This window comes from Cydia pomonella, chromosome 12 (assembly GCF_033807575.1).
Source record: "Cydia pomonella isolate Wapato2018A chromosome 12, ilCydPomo1, whole genome shotgun sequence".
Taxonomy (NCBI): Eukaryota; Metazoa; Arthropoda; class Insecta; order Lepidoptera; family Tortricidae; genus Cydia; species Cydia pomonella.
Window position 1 is genome coordinate 11,047,446 of NC_084714.1, and position 15,511 is coordinate 11,062,956.

General features: G+C 39.5%; 2 protein-coding genes across 4 annotated transcripts in view; both read left to right on the forward strand.

The window, feature by feature from the left end:
* The window catches only part of LOC133523526 (nucleoprotein TPR), a 57,144-nt gene extending 41,633 nt beyond the window's left edge, over positions 1-15,511 (forward strand). For both annotated transcript variants that reach the window (XM_061859172.1, XM_061859171.1), the window contains exons 12-14: positions 1,355-1,455; positions 14,133-14,241; positions 14,563-15,511. In XM_061859172.1, coding sequence (XP_061715156.1) covers positions 1,355-1,455; positions 14,133-14,241; positions 14,563-14,639 — 287 coding nt within the window. In that variant the 3' untranslated portion in view covers positions 14,640-15,511. The remainder of the gene's footprint in view (positions 1-1,354; positions 1,456-14,132; positions 14,242-14,562) is intronic.
* On the forward strand, positions 3,261-7,795 carry LOC133523533 (uncharacterized). Of its 2 annotated transcripts, none has more exons than XM_061859180.1 (2): positions 3,261-4,260; positions 7,684-7,795. In XM_061859180.1, the coding sequence occupies exons 1-2, from the start codon at positions 3,437-3,439 to the stop codon at positions 7,694-7,696; spliced, it is 837 nt and encodes a 278-aa protein (XP_061715164.1). In that variant the 5' UTR covers positions 3,261-3,436; the 3' UTR covers positions 7,697-7,795. The 2 variants fall into 2 exon arrangements, 1 of the variants encoding a protein (XP_061715164.1); XR_009800237.1 differs by lacking the exon at positions 3,261-4,260 and adding an exon at positions 6,364-6,490.

The following is a 15,511-nucleotide window of genomic DNA, read 5'->3' on the forward strand; positions in this document are numbered from 1 at the left end:
TTAAATGGCTTTCAAGGAATAGTACATTACTATAAAGGACGGGAAACGTGGGGTTGCAGGCCAAGTAGATACAGACGGCCGAGCGTAGCGAGGTCAAATAGGGATACGAGGCCGGCAACCCCGTTTCTCGCTGAAATTTGTATAGTGCTTTTCTCAAATTTACAATGAAATAATAATAATAAAATAGGATGATGATCGTTTCATGTCAATGTGATATGTTATTCAGTGCGTGGGGTATTTAAGGGGAACAATACTCAGTTTTATAGACAACTGTTTAAACAGTTGATTAAAAAAATTAGTATATCTCGTTATTATTGTAATTACACAAACCCATTCTGTTAGATGTGTACCTACTATTTAAATAGTGTTATGTTTTATCACTTTAATTGTATGTACCAGGGACCCGTTTACCCCTTCCTAGAAAAAGCATTTAAATGGCTTTCAAGGAATAGTACATTACTATAAAGGACGGGAAACGTGGGGTTGCAGGCCAAGTAGATACAGACGGCCGAGCGTAGCGAGGTCAAATAGGGATACGAGGCCGGCAACCCCGTTTCTCGCTGAAATTTGTATAGTGCTTTTCTCAAATTTACAATGAAATAATAATAATAAAATAGGATGATGATGATGATCGTTTCATGTCAATGTGATATGTTATTCAGTGCGTGGGGTATTTAAGGGGAACAATACTCAGTTTTATAGACAACTGTTTAAACAGTTGATTATAAAAATTAGTATATCTCGTTATTATTGTAATTACACAAACCCATTCTGTTAGATGTGTACCTACTATTTAAATAGTGTTATGTTTTATCACTTTAAATTAAAGAACGTAAAACCACCCAAATATATTTGTGTGAAAATCCGGCCCTGTTTTTTACCTGCTCCTCGAGAAACATAACATTGCTTCCTTTGCGCTAGCTAGCCGTGCGCTCGCATTACCAGTGCAAGCGAGGTCTTCGAATACGTATCTTTGTTTCGGATCGCAGTGTCACAAGTTAAGCTGGTTTGAGAGCGTTTAGTCGCCTACCTTAGACGCACCAATAGAGATCAGACAGCTATTCTGTTAGAATTCTGTATTAGTTCATAATGAATCTTATTCCGTGCTCAATAGAGTAGTAATTCAATAAACGCTACCTATGCGGCCTGACCATTTTTTCATAGTGGCACGCGCCTTTGCGGTTTTTAAACAATAGATAAGACGATAATCCGTAGAAGCTCACTGAGAAAAATAGAAACTATAGTTTGACATGAGTCTCGGTGCAACCGCCATGTGTAATGTTTATTCTCATAGCCAGCCTAAAAACTAATCTTAATATTTGCCTCTTACCTTCAATGGATTTTTATATTATAGGATCGGAAGGCAATGAGAGTCGCGAGTGGGAAGAATCTCGCGTGGAGGAGGAAGCGGCAGCTGTCAGCTCACAAGGCAGCGAACCGTCGTCTCCACACCAGGTTAGTAGCTAGAATTTATCGTTGTTATTGAAGAGTTTGCGTAAGAGCGTTTTCACATTGATTGTCAGATCCAATATCGGATAGCAATAAAATATATACTTGAAGTTAACATATGTGTTTTTCTATATTTATTTATTCGTTTAAGAAATCAGCATGGCAAAAAAATAAAGGTGGACTTTATGCCACAAGACACTTTTTAACATGTGTTTTTCTCATAGGAGACGTCTGACATATTTTTTTTATTTATTTAATGAAGATAACACTGATCTTATTATAGAAGGCCCCTCTTAGCTATCAGAAACGATATTTTTTGTTTGTGTGCGTATATATGTAGGTATAATGTTTGCTGTAGTGAGAATGACCGCTGAAACAGGCGCGGCGCGCCGTTGCTAGTACACCGCGGCCCGACATACATCGGACAACGGATCGGACATGTGTAAACGCTCTTACCTCACCAATCGGTTGTTCCTAGTTCGATGCGCCGATCGACATCGAATCGACTGAGGGCCTATCGCGAACCACTTCGTTCCTTCGTTCGTCTATTTGCTTCTCTATCGCTTGTATATGCAAGAGTCATAAAGAGGTACATGAAATTTGTATTAACGGTTTTATTTTATTTATTTATTTCGAAACAAACAGTCTCGTATTGTTACATTAGACACAATAGTAATTACTAATATTGTAGACTTACAGTTTACTTAATTATGTAACCCTAAACAATAGAATATTGAAGTATACGAATTATCGATATGAATCGATAATAACATAAGCGTTGTGTTAAGAGCCCGATAACGATTTTAGAGCAAAAATTTAAAAATTTCATTGGAACTAAATTTTTATAGAAAACTGAACTGTCACCCCATACATGAGAATGCGCCCTCTTGACAATTTTAATCATATATTTCTAGTCGGGCTTTAGAGAAATCACCAATTTCGTGTTCTTGCTAAATCGTGATTACCTAACTTGTACATGTTTTTTTTTTAATGTTGAACCTTTTGTCTGTGTATGATTGAGATCCTGACAGAATTCTTAATTATGTTTACAGTACATATGGGGCTACTTTATAGCACTAGTGCGAGAAGTAGCATATTATGTTACTGTGTCGAACATTTAAAGGGCCATGTACTGTAAAACGTTGTACGATACATGTGCGAATAGGTAATTCGCATTTCCTATTTTTCGCACTTGTATCGTAATGTACTATTATGTATTTTTTTTTTCAAGAACGATTTTTTCGGCTCTATACAGCACAACCGAGGTTACCATATGCGGAGTGAAAACTGCACAAAGTTTTGAACGTGTAAAAAGAAAAAAAAAACTAATCTAACTGCCAGTTTAATAATAATAATAACGACGGGCCGTGCTCGTCGACATCGCCATCCCCCATGATGAGAATCTCCTGAAAGCCGAGAAGAACAAGTCCAGTAAGTACCTAGACTTGGCTCACGAGATAACTGCCATGTGGGATGTTGATTCGACGATCATTGTTCCGATAGTCGTTTCAGCGAACGGTCTCATAGCGCAGAGTCTCGACCAGCACCTTGAGAGACTCGCTAGGTGGTTGGATCTTGACCCTTGGGTCAGATGCAGAGGACGGTGATCTTGGACACGGCGCGGATAGTCCGGCGGTTCCTCTCTCTGCAGCCCTGACCACCGGCAGCTTGGGCCCTGCCCCGCTGCTGGCGGTACTCTAGGTTAGGTTTTTATATAAGTAATATGTTTATATGTTTTTGTATTATTTTTGTACGTTGTAACATAAGAACAAAAATAAATAAAGAGGATAACAATTCAGCCTATACTGTGGTGTATTTGCATGTGTGCGTCCGCGCGCACACAGGCGCGGCTACTTGTAATGTACAAAAACCAGTAATAAACGAGCATCTATCAGATCCGGTTGTTTCACTAAAGTACTTGTAGATACCTCACTGGCGACGATCCGTGACTTACCCGCGTGTGTATTTAAAATAATTGTTATTTATAATGGCTACTACTTTTATCGGAAATTTAAGTCATTTTGACCATAACACCCAAGAATGGGAAATTTTCAGTAGTCGTTTGAAGCAGTTCATTGTTTTAAACCAAATTAAAGATGATATGAGACAGGCAGTGCTACTGACACATCTGCATGACGATACATACCGGCTGTTGAAGAACCTTGTGTACCCGAGTAAGGTAGAAGAGGTCGGGTACGACGAGTTGTTAAGGGTGCTCGACGGTCATTTTACTCCGAAGAGGTGTACCTTCGCTGATAAGACCAAATTCTACGAGGCTATGCGTGACGTGGGGGAGAGTGTCGAGAAGTGGGCGGCTAGAATCAGAGGACTCGCCGTACACTGCGAGTTTGGAAACTCGCTGGACATGCTGCTGCGGGACAAGTTCGTGCTGGGGCTACGCGCCGGCAAGGAGCGCGAGCGACTCTTCGAGCAGGACGCCACCACGCTCACGCTGGCGAAGGCGATGGAGCTGGCACAGCAGACGGAGTGCGCGCAGAAGGCACGCGCCGATGCAGTGGCCGTGGCCGTGAAGCAGGAGCCGGTGTACCGGGCGGGCGCGCAGCCGTCCGCCGGCCGCCGGGACCCCGAGGCGAGGACCTGCTCGGTGTGCGGTATGAGGAGCCACGACGAGAGTAGGTGCCGATATAAGTCCTACCGGTGCCAGCTGTGTGGTGAAAAGGGACACCTCAAGAAAGTGTGTACTTCCAAGAAGCAGTCCAAGAGTCGTGTGAACAATGTTGAAGCGACAGAGTTCTCGGTAGAAGGTGGGGACTGCGATAATTGCAAGGAGTGTAAACTTCTAAGTTTAAGGTACGTTAATTATAAACCAATATTACTTAATGTATCTATTAATAACCTTGAATTGAACATGGAACTGGACTCGGGCTCCGGTGCTACCATTATTAACGATAAATTATACAGGAAAATATTCCCTAATGTATCATTATATAAAAGTGATTTAAAAATGTGTCTATACAATTATCATAAAATAACGCCAATAGGTTTTTTCGTTGCGAAAGTAAAGTTTATGTTAAAAGACCGATTTTTGAAAATTTATGTTATAGAAAACGGCGGCCCGCCATTATTGGGCCGTGATTTTATGGCGAAGTTTAATTTGTCATTCACTGTAGATAACAAATTTGTTACAGATGTAAAAATTAATCAGAGCTCGAGTGAGGTAACAAGGTTATTAGAACAGTTTAGGAGTTTATTCGAAGAAGGGTTGGGCAAATTTAATAAGTTCAAAGTACACTTGCAATTGAAAGAGAACGTTAAACCTAAGTTTTTCAAACCGCGGTCAGTTCCGTTTGCTCTAAAAAAACGGGTAGAGGAAGAAATCGACCGGCTGGTAGATTTAGGTATACTCGTACCGGTTAATTTTTCTGAATACGCAACGCCTATTGTGCCTGTTTTGAAGGAAAATGGCAAGGTCAAAATTGCAGGCGATTTCTCTGTCACGTTAAATAAAGACATGGTTATCGATAAGTATCCGATGCCGCGTATAGAGGAGGTGTTTGCTAAACTAGGCGGTGGTGAAAGTTACACGAAACTAGACCTTAGCAACGCGTACAATCAGTTCGTTTTGTCTGATAGCTCTCAGGCGCTTACGACCATTAGCACTACAAAAGGTCTTTACAAATATACTAGGCTAGTTTATGGTCTCGCCAACGGCCCGGCTATTTTTCAACGCGCTATGGAGTCACTGTTGGTAGGTATTGACGGAGTCAGCTGTTGGTTGGACGACGTGTGTGTGACGGGACCGACGAACGAGATTCATTTGGCGCGATTGCGAGAGGTTTTGACTAGGTTTAGTGATGCAGGTTTAAAGTTACAGAAAGAGAAATGTGTTTTCTTAGGTAGTAGTGTAACTTATTTAGGCTACGTTATTAATAAAAACGGCTTACGAACGTCTCAAAAAAAGGTGGAAGCTATTCATAAGGCACCAAGGCCGACTAATGTAACGGAGGTAAAGAGTTTTTTAGGACTCGTAAATTATTACCGTAGTTTCATTCCGAACGCATCGAACATGTTAAGTCCGTTACACGAACTACTGCGCGCGGAGGCAAAATGGGAGTGGGGACGTTCACAGGAGGAGGCGTTTCAGGCAGTCAAAAGGGAGTTAGGCTCTGAGCGCGTGTTGGCTCATTTTGACCCGGAGGCTCAGCCAGTGCTCAGTGTGGATGCAGGACCTGGGGGGTTAGGTGCCCTTCTGGCACAACGCGACCCGGCAACCGGTGCCGAGCTCCCACTCGCGTTCGCCTCGCGCTCGCTCAATGCTAGCGAGAGGAACTACAGTCAACTTCAGAAAGAAGCCGCGGCCATCATTTTTGGTGTTAAAAAGTTCCACCAGTATCTATATGGCAGGCAAGATCCGTTCATTTTAAAAACCGACCATAGGCCTTTGTTGTCCATTTTCGGCAAAAATAGCGGCATTCCTGTCATGACCGCTTCCCGGCTACAGCGATATGCAATTATTTTATCAGCGTATAATTATAAGGTTCAGTATATAAGCAGTGCGAATAATCTCGTAGCTGATTATTTTTCTCGTGCGCCGTTGCCTAACATGAACAATGATGAGCATAACGAAGATTACGATGACGTGTCTTATTTAAACTTTTTAGACGACAGTGTGACTCCCGTGACAGCTGATAAAATAAGACAAGCTACCGGAAATGACCCTACACTAAAAAAAGTTTTTAGGTATATGAGTCTCGGTTGGCCGCGAAAGATAAGCTGTGCATCTATTGTACCTTATTTTAAATGCAAAGCCGACTTACAAATAGATCATGGTATTCTTTTCCGTGGTCACAGGGTGGTTATTCCGACAATATTTCGAGATCAGCTGTTACGTGAATTACACACAGGACATTTAGGTATTGTCAAGACGAAAAGCATCGCGCGTGGTAAGATGTGGTGGCCTAACATTGATGGCGATATCGAGCGCTGGATCGGCTCATGCGCCGCCTGCGTGGCCGTGCGCGCCGCCCCTCCCCGCGCCGCTCCCGCGCCTTGGCCGCGTCCTCCGTCTGCCTGGTACCGGGTACATATCGATTACATGTCTATTCATCAGAAAGTGTACCTAATTGTCATTGACGCATATAGCAAATGGTTAGAGTGTCTTTTGATGGACAAAGGTACTACTACTCGAGCGCTGATATGTAAACTTAAGGAAATATTTTCCAGATTTGGCGTACCGAATGTCATTGTATCCGACAATGATATTAAAATTAATTCGGCCGAATTTAATTCTTTTTGTGCAATGAATGGCATTCGTTACGTCACTTCTCCAGTTTATCACGCGGCCAGCAATGGTCAGGCCGAAAATTCTGTGAAAACATGTAAAAAGATGATTAAATGTATAGATAAAACAGATAAGTCAAAAGTTGAGGATAAACTAATGGGCTTATTATTCGAGTACCGTAATACTCCCCATTGTTCTACGGGCCAAACTCCAGCGAGTTTGATGATGGGCCGTAATTTAAGATCACGGCTAGATCTTGTGATACCAGATGTTAATAAAACTAAAGACAATATTGACAAATGTGTTATAGACAATTGTAGAAAATTCAATATCGGGGATCAAGTATGGGTTAAATGGTTTACTGAAAAAAAAGAGATCTGGGTTTTAGGCACTATTCAAAATAAAATTGGTAACCGAATGTTTTTGATTTATGTGCATACTAAAAATACTGTATGTAGACGCCACGTAGATCAAATGCTTATGTATACAGGTGGTGAATTTGACGTTATTAATGAAACCGAGGATGCCGGGGCTGACGAGGACTCGTGGTCGCCACCGCTCGAGCCGCCGCCAGCTCCGGCTGGTTCCGCGCCCCCGGCGGCGTGCGTGAACCCTCCGCCATCCTCCCTCCGGGCTGACAGTCCCCTACAGGCGGATGTTCAGCCGCGTGACGTAGTGAGCGATGAGTACGATACCGGGCTTTCCGGGGAGGAGGAGGAAGTAGAGGAGCGTGAGGGGTCGCGCGCGCCGGCCGCGGTGGTTCCGGAGGCCGCGGAGGCCGCGGTCGCACCTGCCGCGGAGGTGGCGCCCGCGCCCGCCGACGCACGGTTGCCGCCGCCGCTTCCGACAATTACTAGACCGAATTTAAGGCCTAGAGATAAAAATATTAGTTACAAATGTTAATGTTATTATGTGGTTTAGTTATGTGTGTGTTAGTTATTATACACCTTATGTAGTGTTAAGTACTCATGTATTGTTTGTTCTATTGGCAGGTCTTACAATTAACGGTGGAGAAATGTGGTGTATTTGCATGTGTGCGTCCGCGCGCACACAGGCGCGGCTACTTGTAATGTACAAAAACCAGTAATAAACGAGCATCTATCAGATCCGGTTGTTTCACTAAAGTACTTGTAGATACATCCTACTGCTGGGCACAGGCCTCCTCTAATGCGCAAGAGGGCTTGGACTATAGTCCCCAGGCCCACTGTGGGTTGGAGACTTCACATACACCTTTAAATTTCTTCGCGGATGTATGCAGGTTTCCTCACGATGCCAATTTAAAATCTAGGTATATATCTGTCAATAGGCCTGTGTCGTAAATTTCAAAAATGACTTATTTCGATAGTTTAGTACCTGTATTACCCCAAAAAAATAATATTTCATGATAAAAATTATATTTAAAACACATATTTTAAGTTTGAAAAAAATATTTTTAAACTGACGTTAAAACACAAGAAAGTGTCATGGCGTCGTGAATGACGTCACATAGTTGCAAGCGATTGTGTTCACTTACGGCGAAAGTTTGTTTTGTTTAAATAAAAATAGAAACTTCGTATTTTAAAAACTGTATAGTGCCCCAGTGTATAAATACAAGTATAAAAACTCCGACTAAATTATTCATACGTGTTCCGGTCAAGGAAAAAATGCGAAAAAGTGGTTAAAACTGGCAAGGAGGAAAGATGCTAATTGTTTATCAACAACATCGAGAATTTATTTTTGTGAAGATCATTTCGATGTAGGTAAGTATTATTAAAAAAAGTAGTGACTACATATTCAACTCGTAAATCTTAAGAAAAACCAAAGCTTTTTTTGTTGCCCTGGGAGCAAACAAACAATTATTTTCTAATTCTTACTTTCGAAATAGGCAATTAAAAACCCACTATTCCACAAACTTGCGATAGGGCTTAAGACACTAAGACAAAGTAGTGTCTTTACAATATCATCTCTCTATATTTACATTGTAATTCTAACCTCAAAATCAATTAATTTGCAATTGGTATACATACCTTCAAATAATAATTGACTGCGTGCTAAAGTGAAATATACGTGAAAATGATAATAAGCAGTATTTTAGTATTGTTTATACTTACATAGAAGTTTTAACATTACGAAATTCCGATGAACAAAAGTCAGTGTTCGACGCGAAAAATCGGCCTAGCATAACAGCGTAAATTTTGGGTAAATTATTGCTGTTCGCTTTGATAAATCCAGGTTCCATGGCAGTTTATGCTAGTATTATCCGATATGGGTGGAAATAACACTCTCAACTTGTCGAAAAATGATAATAATAGAAAAAAACGAAGTGACTTGTGCTGTTGTATGAAAATCATAACCAAACGTCAACAACAACAATGGCGCATATCACCATGTGACGTAATACGTTCTAATTGGCGTTCACGGCGGAGGGGCCAAGGGGGTATTTTTTTGATTTTAATTTGTAAAAATAACAATAATCTTATTTTTTTATGAGGAATTATTTCGGTTTTCCTTGATTAAATATTACAATTTACGCCTAGAAACATTCATCCATTGGTTTCATTGTTAGTTGACACAAGCCTATTAATCCGGTAAGTCTCATGGGCTTTCGATTCTTTCTCTTGAAATTATGGGCAATCTAGAAAAACATTGTGGTGAAACAGTATGTAATTTCTCCAGTGCTATTTCACTATGGCCGAAAGCGATGATGGTGGAACAGTTGTGGAAACGGGTTAGAGCTGAAGGTGATCGCGGACAAACATACATACATACATACGGGTCAAACTGAGAATCAACTTTTTTTTAAGGTGGTTAAAAATGCCCACATTTGGGTTTTCGACACTGATGGCTTTAAAGTACCCATAACTGCTTTTAAAAATCTTGTACTGGAGTAAACTTTATCTTCCATTTAACGTTGTTAAATACATCGTTAAAAAACATTAACATTTATTAAAAAGAACCATGTTGTTTTTATTTAATACGACATTGAACTTTGTCCAGATTTCATTCCACATACGTTAGTATTAGTATCCACGATTTATGACCACTAACACTCACCACACACGTATGAAAGGTACTCGTATAAATGGACCAGAATCTGATATACTGACTCAAAACCCATTTATTTTCGCAGAACATACTTGGGTTAAATCGGTAGTTCTTAGTCTTTTTCGTCTATCATTGTCCTTCGTTACATACGTACCGAAAGCGACACCTTGTATAGTACTAATATGGAACTACAGACTGCTAAAGACACATTTCATTTCACAAGATAGTGACAGGGACCGACACAATCAATAATGCACAACGGTACAGCCGAATCAAAAGAACCAAAGCAGTAAGCAAAGTAGATGCGTCATTCGTAATCACTGTCATGAGGCATGCCCGATGAATATACACATCATACCTTACGTAATGCCTCCACAGTCTGCTCCAAAGACTACAGGGAATGATATCAAATCTAATTACTCTACAACCAGGAAAGTATCAATGTAAATGTAATAATATGAATATAGTAATCGGTCGTGATATTTATTACCACGTGAACACGGTTCTTTTGTTTTCTATATCATAAATCGTGACGTTTGACGTGACACTTTGTGAAATTTTACGAGAGTTTATTTTATTGCAGCCAGCTACATAATCTATGCAATTAAAACGGATACACCTTACTTAGTATGTTTGATGTTGTTTCAAATTTCGTTGCGAATGAAAGAGAGAGAGAGAGTTCAATCGCTAATGCTTAATTTATTCGACATTGTGTCAGCACGAACACGAACTACGTTTCTGAGTAAAAAAAAAATAAATTCATGCATGACTGATGAGAATCGTACTATCAAGCGATTATGCGCATTTTGATTAGACATTTGTGTTGGTGATCATGATCGACCTCAAAAATAGATTTGCAAAAAACATGACTACCCACCCTACATGTTTATCCTCCACAAGTCCACACCTTTCATGGAGATTCATATTTATGTGAATTAGTTTCGTTTACATATTATTGTGCCGCAATATTAGATGTCATAGGAACATATTGCGGAAGAAAAAGTTTATCTCCACTACTTTTCAGGTTATAAAAATTGTAATCTTAAAAAAAAAAAGGGGTATAGTTTATGTTATAATTTGTTCATAAAACACACAGTGTAATAGTCTAGTCCTAGTCGGTAAATCAACTTAGATGAAAGTATTTTGTTAAATGCTCATGCTTGGTTTCATCGATATTTACACATTGCTGATTTTCTAGCATCCAAAGAAGTCGATAATGATGTTTCTAGTAAAAGGAAACCAATTAAACGCATCAAAGGTACCTAAATTTACGAGGTATGAGTTTGGCGATGTGTAGTAATAATACTTCAAATACCAGAGCCCTAAGCATTACTAATCGTCATATCAAGGTGAGTGCAACGGCAATCGTCGCGTAAGCGACTGCTTAACATAATAGCCGTTCATTACTGGCTGAATGATGCGTTTGAAAAAAGCGGCCAAGTGCGAGTCGGACTCGCCCATGAAGGGTTCCGTACCATTTATGACGTATTAAAAAAAACTACTTACTAGATCTCGTTCAAACCAATTTCCGGTGGAAGTTTGCATGGTAATGTATATCATATATTTTTTTTAGTTTTATAATTCTGTTATTTTAGAAGTTACAGGGGGAAGGGACACATTTTACCACTTTGGAAGTGTCTATCGCGCAAATTATTCAGTTTAGAAAAAAATGATATTAGAAACCTCAATATCATGTTAATATTCATAATTTGAAGACCTATCCATACAAACGCATACGTTTGATGAAAAAATTTTTTTTGAGTTTCAGTTCTAAGTATGGGGAACCTTATTTGGGGTATTTTTCTATTTTTGTATGAAAATCTTAATGCGGTTCATAGAATACATCTACTTACCAAGTTTGAACACTATAGTTCTTATAGTTTCGGAAAAAAGTGGCTGTGACATAAACGGACAGACAGACGGACATGACGAATCTATAAGGGTTCCGTTTTTTGCCATTTGGCTATGGAACCATAAAAATGACAATTTTTAATAGAAATCGCTTTGAAGAGATAATATACTAGTAATTTATGCCAATATAATCGGTTTAAACTTGAATGTATATTGCAAAGCCGGATGGCGATTTCGCTAGCATGCAGCTGGTGCGTTTATGTTATTTAATACTTATTACTCTTGATTCTCATGTGTAGTCCAAACAATGTGGATTTAAAAAGTGCCTGTTGATTCGCAGCGTATTTTAATTATAATGTACGAATATAACTTGACATATATACGTTTAAATATTCTCATCGCAACAAAATGATTAATGAATGTTAAATTGACGACCTGTCTGGCCTAGTGGGTAGTGACCCTGCCTATGAAGCCGATGGTCCTTGGTTCGAATCCCGGTAAGGGCATTTATTTGTGTGATGAGTCATAATTCCTGTGAGTCCTGCAGGGGTGTGTTCTACGTATATACATTTGTTTATATCTATCTATTTAAGTATGTATATCGTCGCCTTTTACCCATAGTACAAGCTTTACTTAGTTTGGGGCTAGGTTGGTCTGTGTAAGACTGTCCCCAAAATATATTTAAAGATATGTAATTTGTATAATTCAATCCACTGTAGTTTGTAAACGTTTATAGTTCAAATTAAATCATGTAAATTCGCTAAATAAAACTTACGATTAAAGTGAAAAATATAGATCGTGTCATTGACGACGACGCGTGCCTTGACTCGTATTGTCATGTTATTGAAGGTTAGATTTGACACATCTGCGCGTCATGGTGGCTGACACGAAGCATATAACAAATAACCTAGATGTTATCAGAGTCTGATTTTTATCAAGTTGTCTATTGACTTAGCATTCATAATTAAAGCGGCGTCGTTAAACCCCTATGCCAGCTGTGTAAACGCTGAGGTGGCTGTAAACATACGCGTAAGATATACATACCAGTTTCAATTTGCAACTTGATACACAATCAAGAACGACGTTCGTTCCGCATGGCCGACTCCGGCGACTCCCATTGTACTGGACTTTGTTGTTGTACTGGCATGACTGGCACTCTTGTTATACTTGTCTATAAATGAATATATTACACGTAACATGTAAGTATTATCAACACTGTATGCAAGTTTTGGGCTAAATACAGACAGTGACGATAGTTTGTTAATTTTACCTATAAGTAATGCTTCGAGGAGTTATTACGAATTTTTTTATTGCCGAGTAAAAAGTACGGTCAGGGCGTCATAAAATATGAACTGAGTGTTTTGTAAATCTGATTTCTCAAAGTATCTTGATATTTTTGCATAATTTCCTCACAGTCGAAGTGAAAAGCAGAGTGTATAAGTCAGGCATTAAAGTCCATTTTTATCCAAGGCAATTTATTGGTCCGAGCGCAGTGAGCGAAAAGTGTTTGTTACTGTGCCTATTTGAATAAAGCATATTTTGACATCACAATATTTATGTCCTGTGTACGCTGCAACAAATGGCATTTTCACTTCTCATGCTCGTAAAATAGACATTGCAGTCGCGTGTAAGCGACATAAAATTGCTTATTATGCTCTAGCTAGAGCATAAAGTAAAATCATCTATTACGATCCTTATTAACTTAGCAATGAACTTCAAAATCTTCTATACAAACTGCCAGCCCTGCCAGCGCGCCCCAGACCGGCCCGAGTACGATTTTCTTTAATCTTGAACGAATACGGTGTAATAACCTAAAATATTGGAAATTTTGGTAAATTTTCTTTTGGCATAAATGTAAATTTTTATGTCTCAAATAGGGAGTATTGATGCAAAGTTCTGCCGCCAGAGAGCAGCACTATCACATCAGTCACATAAACCATAGAGTAACTTATACATACTATGCCTTGAACAGTTTTTTGAGAAGTTTTCACTATGACATTGATGCAACAACGCGGTTTGTTTACAGAGGCCTACCGCGAAATCTGGCCCCTTTATCGCTCGAATATGCAAGAGTGATAGAGAGGCAGATTACGAAATTTCGATTTTTGTGTTTCGTGGTAGGCCCTCAGTATGTGGTAGAGGCGCCCTCGGATGAAAAAGGATCGCTTTATGCCCTTGTTGTACAATCTACTATTTATGCTATAGAGCATAAAGTAAAACATCTATTACAACCCTTATTGTCCTAGCAGTAGAGTCCATAAAAACCGCCATGCCATACAACCTCCGTGCAACGAGTCACGCTCAAGACCTAATTGATTTAATCCCGAATTTAAGTATGTACTATACAATACGTCAACTTATGTATTATTCGGGTTTATTATCCTCGCAATCCAAGTAAAAAGCAGAGTGTACAACTCTAGCATATATACCAATACAATCCTTGATTTTTACCAGTCTTCGCTTCGCTCGGGCCCGATGGACGGTTTCGAATGAAGTCGTTTTATGGTGTTGTAGTAAAATCTGGTATTTATGGGGGCAGTGTTATTGATATACATCGTTCTCGCAGGTCGCAGAAGAGGGCCGCGAGGCGGAGGCGAGCGCCCCGGCGGGAGCGCCGCGCCGCGCGCCGCCGCCGCGCGCGCTGTCGCCCCACCAGCGCTGGATGCGAGCCGCCGGTATGTACCACACGACAGCCACCCATAATAACTAATTGGTAACCCCTGCGCTACACCAATAATCTTTATCCAGAGGGTTGACAAATAGGCTTCTAGATCTTAAGTTTTCGCGCGATATTACTAACCTCTTGTCGCAACTTAAATTGCCCCTGAAAAAAAATTGTTGACCGCATCCGACGACATCCATGTCCAATTTCATGTTTATTTTTTAACCACGAAGCGTCTTACTAATATTAGAGTTTATTTTACAACATTAAACACTTTTAGAGGCGTAAAAAAAAAAAAAAAAATACAAAAACCTAAAAGTAGATTTTTTTTCAGATAGCGAAAGCGGACCCAGAGGGCGCGGTATGAGGCCCCGCGGAAGACCTTCGCGGAGGGCTCACTATAGATACTAAGAATGACATATTCATATTCACATCTCTTCGCACATTTACCTAACTATTTTCCTATTAATAAGTCCGGTATTAGTCCCACGTACTTCGTTGTTGTGGACATAATAGAAATGATTGTATTGCTATTACTGTGATCATTCTGATAATGGCCAGGATGAACAATAGTGAGTGAATGCGTGAATAAATGGGGACGACTTATTGTATAGCATTAAAGATATACTGCCTTATTTGACGAGGCGTCATATATCGTTCAATGCGTTCTGCTTCAAGTAGAACCATCAGCAAAAGTAAATTAATCTGCCTTTAACCCTTTCACTGCGAATAAAGAGAAATACTTATTCTGCGCTACGTCATATCGGTAAGATATAGGCTAAGCCACGCAGTCAAAGAGTTATTGCCTGATTAGGTGACATAAGATTTGGCCTATTATAGTATGGACCTATTATAGTACTTCTAGTGGAGTTATATTAACAGAGCTTTGCGAAATTTCTCCAATTTTGTTCAAACTAAGTGATACTTAATGTAATGTTTCATGATGGGTTTCTAAATATATTTATAATGTTTAAAGGTTACAAACGCTCCTTTATTGTATGTCAAGCTTTTTCTGTAAAACTCGTAACATGTATCATTTTATTAAGTTGGTAATTTGCAGGAAACCTTGGTCGTGTAAAAATGAGGAGCTTTAGATCTTTAGTGGTTTCGTGGTTAATAATCACACCAGTATGTGACATTTAAATTCGTAAAATTATTGATTGATTAATGTATCCAATTAAATAACATTTATGATAAATAAGTCATTATTATAAAGTAAGTTAAACAAAGCAATTCCATTTGTAATAATTTCCTTATAATTTACCAATAAAAAACTAAAAGTG

Coding starts and splice junctions, on each gene's coding strand:
- LOC133523533 (XM_061859180.1), top strand. CDS start 3,437: ATGGCTACTACTTTTATCGGAAATTTAAGTCATTTTGACCATAACACC.